The 8,373-nt window shown below is 41.8% G+C and overlaps 1 protein-coding gene across 1 annotated transcript; it reads left to right on the top strand.

Annotated features, from left to right (window-relative positions):
* Positions 1-2,246: 2,246 nt before the first annotated feature.
* Positions 2,247-4,994, top strand: LOC146700243 (UDP-glucuronosyltransferase 2C1-like). Its single transcript, XM_085471388.1, has 4 exons — positions 2,247-2,351; positions 2,551-2,849; positions 2,931-3,644; positions 4,410-4,994. The coding sequence occupies exons 2-4, from the start codon at positions 2,556-2,558 to the stop codon at positions 4,992-4,994; spliced, it is 1,593 nt and encodes a 530-aa protein (XP_085327514.1). The 5' UTR covers positions 2,247-2,351; positions 2,551-2,555.
* Positions 4,995-8,373: the final 3,379 nt, after the last annotated feature.

Here is an 8,373-nt window from a genome sequence, read left to right as displayed (position 1 = left end):
CACCGGCGCTGGCTGACGTTGCAGCGAGGTGACGGAAGTGGAAAGTTGGAGGACAGTTTTGGTGAGGGACTCCATTTTTGTGCTCATGTGATCTACCACACTGCAAAGATATAGTACTTCGGCTTTCAGCCGTTCGAATTCCGCTGGGTCTATATGCGGCTCACACATCCTGTCACGATCAGGCGAATTACACACAGTAGTTCGGCGTGCCCATGTGGCGTGCTGGCTAGACCCAAACGCGGCGAAGGCTAGCGGTGGGTGGGAACAGACACGCAGTTATTCTAGTAACGATCAGTGCATGAAGCGTGGCTTCGGAACTGGCGTTACAGACGGAGAGCGAGCGGAGCCGGGATGAGAAAAAGGATTGAAGGGAAAAACACTCACGGTTGCTGAATCAGACAGAGACTGACGTCGGCAAAGTTTCGGAGCTCCTGACATGAAGAGAACGATGTCTGAGCGGCGAACAGGTGGGTGGCGTCTCTTTTAAACCCGGCCCCGTGATCAGCTGATCACCGGCTGACAGGTGCAAGTAAAACACAGCATTTTTTTTTTTTAAATCCCAAGATTTAGCAGCATTTAGTCCTGTCGCTCTTAAATCTGTTTTCACCTTTAAAGCAGGAGTGGGGCAGGTGGAGGTTCGCCTGGTTTTGCAGCGGTCATGTCAGTGGGGGGGATCCAGGAGTTTCTCTGCGAATTTCAAATTCCCGTGGCAGCGTGCTAGGTGCTTGCTCAGATTTGAAGTTTAATTTTCCGCTGTAGAAATAAGTTTTCTTCCCACGCAGAGTGTACAGCAGATGCTAATATTTTTGTCACTTTTTACGGAGTCAAACTCAAAGTAATGTAAGTACTTCCAAGCTTTAAATGCTGCATGGTCGTACTCTCTCCCTCATTTCATATTATCCATTGTTGATCTGCACACGTCTGTTGCTGCCAAGGATGTCCTACGCTTGTACGTCATTGCCATGAAACACTCTCACAAACAAAATAAGGGTTTAGTAACGCAGTAACACAGTGTGCTTACGGGAAAGTAACAGTAATCTAATTACTTTTTTGCAATAGCAATTGGATTACCCCTCTCTGATCACCAAAATGTACGACAAAGTGCCAAAACTGTGTGTTTACTGATGTTTATTGAACTGAAAGAAATGCTGAATTTGAAATTAGCTTCCACTTAAAAAAACGCCACTCCCTTCCTGCCACCTCCTCTTCAGTAGCACAAGCTAGATCCTGCACCTAGTAAACTGTGTTTGACACAGAAATCCAAAAACAGAGCAACTCAGGCAGATAACAGGGGAAAAGAGAAAGAAAGAAAATGAGAACAATAACTAGAATAAGGAAAACACAAGAAATACAACTTAAAAAGGAATTTTGCAACACTTGTAGATAATAAATAACCTGGAAGTTATTTATTCAAACCCCGTATTTATTGATAAGACCACAGGATATCACATATTAAAACTGAGAAATATAATGGGGATTTTCTTTAAAAATATCAGAACAGGAAAATGTTTACTGTTACTACACAGTGCAACTAGTGTGGCTAACATTATCATTAGCTTTTTATTATGTGACCTCTGGTCAGAGCTATGTTGACACTATAATGATGAAAGAGATCAGAAATATCTAAAATCTTATAACTCTTTTATATAAATGACCATTGCTGTTGGCATAGAAAACAAGTACGAAATGGTTGACCAGATACTGCCTTTAACATGCTAAATTAAAGATAACACTTGTGCTGAAATTGAGAAAAAACAACCAAATGCCGTATTTTTTCTCTCACACACTCATTAATGTACAAGTCAGTGAATCCGCGGTCAATGTACAATTCCTGTGGTCTACTCTCTGAACTCTTCTGAAAAGGGGAAAGTGGGCAGGAGGTCAATAATATTTACACCTACCAACACTGAAGGCGCCTGTTTACACATGAACCAAAATCAAGGGTTATAAAACATGTATGTTACATTGAGCTGAAAGATACATTTTATTATTAACTTAACTGATCTCTGTAAAATAACTATAATAACTAATTGGATGATTGAACAAAAAAAAAAGAAAAAACCCAAAAGGAAGTCAATTAGGGAGAAGATGATTACAAAATAAAACAGGAAAAGAATGAATTTAATTAGGAAACAAATAAAAACGTGACAAATAACATGAAGTCATAAAATTATGAAAAAATTAGAAAAATTTTAAAATTATTTGTGATGCATGTAACTCATTTACAAGTGAAAGAACCTCTGAATCTGGAGTTTGAACTTCAGATTCAGAGAGTTAGGCAAACTGGACTAGATTTCAAGAACAGTCTTTCTGTGGGCAGGCTAGACAGTAGTTGGATCTCTCAACCCAAGGTAAGGAATTTCCTAAAACACTGTCCTTTAATTTTGGTGTCTATTTGGTTAAAAGGATCATGTAAATATTCCAGTGCTTGCAAGTGATGTATAGCTCTACATATTTGGCTGAAGAGCAAATAAAATTTTTCTTTACATTGTGGATACTTGATATAATTTATGAGATCACTGAGGTGATTATTTCTCTCTGATATTATAGGAGCCATGACATCCCATCATGTCTTTGGGATGCTTTCTTTCCTCAGTTTATTCCTCATTTCATTTACACCACACTGCGATGGAGGAAACATTCTGGTGTTTCCTTTAGATGGCAGCCACTGGATCAATATGAAAATCTTGCTTGAAGAACTTCATGCTAGGGGACACAACTTCACTGTGATCAGGCCGTCTACCAGCTGGTACATCTCTGAAAAGTCTGATCTATACACATCCATTACAGTTGAAACGGCTGTAGATTTTGAGCATTTTTTTGGTGGGTGTCTACAGGAGCAGGTGGAGGTATGTGAATAGTGTATGTGATGAGTCTGAATATAAATACTCTGTTATTTATAAAAAAAATTCTTTTTTCACTTTTCTTAGGTGGAAAGAGAGGGGGCATCATTGATGACTGCCTTCACACTCACCAAGAATTTTTTTTCTTTAATTTCTTTTGCACATTCACTTTGGTATGATGCTTTGAAAAATATTTTTGATGATCAAAATATGATCAAAAGATTAAGAGATTCCCAGTATGATCTGGTTCTAACTGATCCAGCTTTAGCCCCAGGGCTTATTCTAGCCAAATATCTCAAGCTCCCCTTAGTGCTCAACGTACGCTGGATCACCAGTGGAGAAGGCCACTTTGTGTTAGCTCCCTCACCACTCTCCTATATCCCAGTGCCAGGATCTGGCTTAACAGACAAAATGAATTTCATCCAGAGGCTCAAGAATATTCTTTTCTATAGCATTATACTGTTCCAGCAGAAATTTGTGGTGGACCCAGTATATAATGACATATGTGATAAGTATATTGAGGGTGGATGTGACGTCATCTCACTTCTTCAGGAAGCAGACATTTGGCTGTTCAGGTCAGATTTTGTGTTCGAGTTCCCTCGCCCCACTATGCCAAATGTTGTCTATATAGGAGGATTTCAGTGCAAACCAGCTCAGCCTCTGCCAGCAGAGCTGGAGGAGTTTGTTCAGAGTGCCGGGCAACATGGAGTGATCATCATGAGTCTGGGAACTCATGTCGATGCTTTGCCCAAAGAGGTTACAGAGGAAGTTGCCGGTGTCTTTGCCAAGATGCCCCAGAAGGTAACAAAAAGTCAAAGATTCATATTTCCACTACTGCGTCTTGGATTGTTAACCTATAGTATTTTAATTTGTCCATATCAGCCAATAGATACACTGTGAAAGATTCCATTGTTTGTGTATTGCCATTCAGAAACCACAGTTTAGCATTGCGGTGCATTTTGGAGCCAGAAGTGTATGTAAATTTATGAGAGGATGGAGTGGTATGTTATTAGTCAGGAAGGCTAAATTCTGTAAGAGTCTACACAAAAAAGATAGTATATTTAATGCTGGCACAGGTTACCAATAAAATAATATTAGAGTTACACTTAAAAAAAAAAATAACACAAGCAAGATTTAGGACAGATACCTTGGTTAGACTGTTAGTACAAATAAAGAAAGAGAGAGTCACACTTAGCATAGAAATGCTCCAAAAGAAAAAAATAGAATAAACACTAACAAGAGGTTCTTTTCTGTAACTTGAATTAGGTAAGGTGTCCCTCCCATAGAGTTCCTTTGACGTATATTGTTTTTGCATTAGGTTGTAAACATACTTGCTTTTGATGTCTTGACGTTTTAATTACTGTAAGCAGCCTCAACATCGAAAGGAACAGCAAATGACACTTCAGTGATCCCATCATGTAACTCCCGGAAAAGTTACTTAAAACTCATTAACATTAAGATTTTAGTCTGAATTTGCATCTAAGTTAATTCTGTGTAGTATTGTTAAGTGTTTTGTAAAGTCTCAGGGCTAATGGGGAAATCTTTTTTTTTGTTTTTTCTTACCAGGTGATCTGGAAGCATAAAGGAGACCAACCCTCTACACTGGGAAACAACATACTAATAGTCGACTGGATGCCACAGAAAGATCTTCTGGGTCATCCACAGACCAAAGTCTTTGTAGCTCATGGAGGAACTAATGGTGTCCAGGAGGCCATTTACTATGGGGTCCCTGTGCTCGGCATACCCTTGTTCTTCGACCAGTATGACAACCTTCTACGACTGCAGGAGAGAGGAGCTGGAAAGATCATTAAGCTAGCTGATGTTAATGGCCACAGTTTTGAGCAAGGTCTTAAGGAAGTGATCCATCAAGAGAGCTACAGGCAGAACATTCAAAGACTGTCACGTTTGCACAAAGATCAGCCAATAACACCCATGGAGAAGGCAGTCTTCTGGGTAGAATATGTGATGCGCCACAAAGGGGCTCGTCACCTGCGTACAGAAGCTTATAAGATGCCCTGGTACTCTTACTACTGTTTAGATGTACTGTTCATATTGCTGTCTGTGGTCACTGTGCTGCTTCTCTCTATTGTGGCTGTTTTCAGATTTCTGTGCTGCCGAAGACAAAGAAAGATAAAAACTAAACAAAGCTAAAATATTTTCCATTTGGGAGATGACATACTATGTCTATTAGTTACTGTGGTTTAGTTTTACTCTTTAGATGTACTGTTCATATTGCTGTCTGTGGTCACTGCGCTGCTCCTCTCTATTGGCATTTTGAGATGTATGTATAGCTAAAGACCAAAACAATAAAAACACAACTGAGTTCTCTTTTAGCAAATGTTTCAATGAGTTCTTTTGAATTCTAGATAAACATGTAAAAACAGACTTTAATTTTTTTTTTAGATTTCTATGAATTTTTAATTGGAAGATGGTGCTATGTCTGACCATTATTGTGGTGTTACAGCACACTTGCTAAAATGATTAAACTGGGTTTTAATTAAAAAAAAAAAAAACAAAACGTAACAGCAGATCGCTTGAACTTAAGATGGGGTTATTGCCACAGGCTAAATAAGGAAATGCCATCAGCAAAGGAGGAAAAGTTTAACTTGCTGATTGGCAAGGCTGCACACTTGGGTGTATAACAGCTCTAGAGCAGAGCTTTCCCTCATAGCTGAGAGGTTTTATAAACATTGTATTAAGAAAAAACAAGACTAACATGTTGCAACAAATTATCAAGTCTGTGACATGCCTGGGATTAAAAAGAGCTAGAAATAGAACAATTTCAGAATGATGTGCATGCAAATGCTAAAAACCCCAAACATCTTGGCAAATAATTTTTAAAAAGGTTCAATTTGCTACTGGAAACTCTTCGATACAGAAAGTTTTTTTTTTTTTGGTTTGTTTGTTAGGAAGGAGAAAAGCAATGCCTAATTCAGACTGGCAAAAAGAAGAAAGTCACACATTTGGACATATTCATCGATTTTGACTGGTAATGCATGAATCAATGAAACACCAGAATTAGTGATGTTGTGGTTTGATATTCTTGGTTCTTCTGTTTTTAATGTGAAGTATTTTTGCGCTTTGAACTTTAACATTTATGAAAATTATAATATTGTAATGTTGGTCTACCTGTACATACACATGAACTTTACCATTCACGGCACGACATCATTCAACGATGGACTGGATGCAACAGAAAGATGATCTGGGTCACCTACACACAAAAGGCCATTTACCACAGGCTCAGCATAACCTTGTTCTTTGACCAATATGTCAACCTTATAGATTTGTAGGGGAAAGAAGCTGGAAAGGTCATACTCTTGGCTGATGTTGAAGGACATAGTTTGGAATAAGGTCTTCAGGAAGTGCTCCATCAATAGAACTCATAAAAATGTTTTAATGAGTTCACATCTATTAACATGCAAACATAGATTTTATTTATAGAAGTCCAGAATTTATAGAATTTGAATTAGAAGATAACAAATTGTCTGTTAATCATTGTGATTTAGTAGTGATACAAAGTAAACTTCTGGACTTCTAAAGGGTCTGCAGCCTTAAAGTACGCAGCCTCAACCGTCCTCATGGGCCGCGTACTCAAAGACCGCTAAGGCCGGAAGTGCGAGGCTTGTGAAATGGGACGGTCTAGCCTCCGTCGCGCTGCCCAGGTTGCCTAGCAACCATGATACTAACAGCTGGAAACGTGTCATACAGCTTTGTTTGACAGACATGAAGGAAAAAAATCTTTTGTTCATTTGTTTGTTTCTTTCTACATGAGCTTTGATCATTCTCTGTAAGATTAAGCTCAGCTCTCCCTTGTTTTAAATGCACTTTAGAACAACACGCAGCAACACTACACATGAGCGGGAGGAGGGAGGTATGGGGTCTTCACACACCCCCGTTCTCTACTAGCCATCGGGGCAGGGGGGCTGGGAGGAGATGTTGGCTGACTGATTGGCCTCCCTGCTGCTGCGGAGCCTGGGACGGTCTGCTTGCTTCCACCCCGGGGGGAAGGGTAACATCTCTTGGGTCTGGGTTCTGTTTCCCCCTCTGGGGGCGAGGGTACCTGGACCCGGGGTATAGAGTATGTTTGGGGAGTGTGATATTGTGTACATGTCCATTTATGTCAATCCTTACGTTGGGTGAGTGCTGAGTGTTTGTATATGTGTGCATGAGGGTGGGAATGCATGTTTGTGTCTGTGTGTGCCTGTTTGTCTGTGTCTATATGTCAGGTCGGGTCTTAGACTCCACCTCTCTGGGAACTTCCAGGCCCATCTCCCCTCACCACACTCCCTGCCGGTGACTGATGCCCTCAGGGGTCGGTGCATTGGTGGCTACTTGGCGGGGCCTGGCGCCTGTTGCTTGGTCAGGCCTCCTCCGGGGTGCGGGGGGCCCTCAGGCCTCTGGCTCGGTTCACTCTGGCACAGCTGGCTGCCGGCAGAGCCGGTGGGCACGCCGGTGCAGCCCCCTCTAGCTTCTGCTCGGTGGCTACTGGGTGACACCTCGTCTGGGGATCCTCAGCCCTTCCCATGAGGGTGGCACGGATGCCCCTCCGGAGGTCCTCCTTGGACTCTCGCACTCTGGGGCCTGGATCTTCTCCATGCCTGCTTCATGCCCTGGGGGACAGGGCTATGGCTCTCTACATCCTCTTGCAGACTGTTACGTCGTTCCCCCCCCCACCATGGTGGAGGCAAAGGTAGGAAGGAGACAGCAACACTGGACAACCACAATCAATGAAGGACGAAGACCACAGAACAGTTAAGTATCAGGCAGGATTTATTGGTTGCTTGCCTGGATAGTCAAACTTAACAACAGAAAAGAGGTGGGGGAGGAGGACTGGGCGGTTGATCTAAATCAAAGAAATTAATAAAACAAAAAGAGGTCGATAGCTTCCAGGGCCTAACTGAAAGAAAAAATGCAAAACAAAAGGCCTACCTAGCTACTCGACAAAAGGTCAGTAAAAACATACAAGAGTGGCATCAACCGCATAACCTAGTGTGACTAACAGAGTAAAACCTACAACCAGTGTATAGGGTACCCCAGCTTACCTGTCCAGCCTCCCACCACACACAATATAAAGACGCCTGTTCGCAAATGTTTGTCAAAGCAGAAGCCAGCAGCCACCAGCTTCTTCTTCTTCAGTCAAGTTTAACGGCAGCTTGCATCCAAAACTGTTGCATTACTGCCATTTCCTGGCTGTTAACCGTCCATCACACCTGAATCCTCAGATCCTCCTGATGAGACCAATACTTCTCAAAAACAAAAACCACCACAGCCACCAGCTGGCCAGGGGCTGCTCATTTGTAGTAATCCTCGGCTTGTGATTGGCCAACTGGGCCCAGACCAGCCAATAGACACATGCCAATCAACTTCGAACTGGCCAATAGGTGGAGGCTTGACACCTGAAAGATAAACAGAACACAAAAGCAAAGCCACATCTCTTGGCACGTAACACAGACCATTACATGTGGAAACCATTTGAATACAAGCGCGCTGATCTACACAGGTATGCACACGGGTGTTCACTGTTCGT

Source organism: Copadichromis virginalis, linkage group LG10 (genome assembly GCF_057382275.1).
Source record: "Copadichromis virginalis isolate Kocher_CV1m ecotype Utaka linkage group LG10, C_Virginalis_male_GT1.1, whole genome shotgun sequence".
NCBI classification, from domain to species: Eukaryota; Metazoa; Chordata; class Actinopteri; order Cichliformes; family Cichlidae; genus Copadichromis; species Copadichromis virginalis.
Note: the sequence above shows the minus strand (reverse complement) of the source record. Positions and strands in the feature narration are given on the sequence as shown.

Bases quoted from the DNA above. Each gene is read 5' to 3' on its own strand.
- LOC146700243 (XM_085471388.1), top strand. From the start codon at position 2,556: ATGACATCCCATCATGTCTTTGGGATGCTTTCTTTCCTCAGTTTATTC. The intron at 2,850-2,930 runs GTATGTGAATAG...CACTTTTCTTAG, and splicing joins GTCTACAGGAGCAGGTGGAG to GTGGAAAGAGAGGGGGCATC. The intron at 3,645-4,409 runs GTAACAAAAAGT...TTTTCTTACCAG, and splicing joins TTGCCAAGATGCCCCAGAAG to GTGATCTGGAAGCATAAAGG.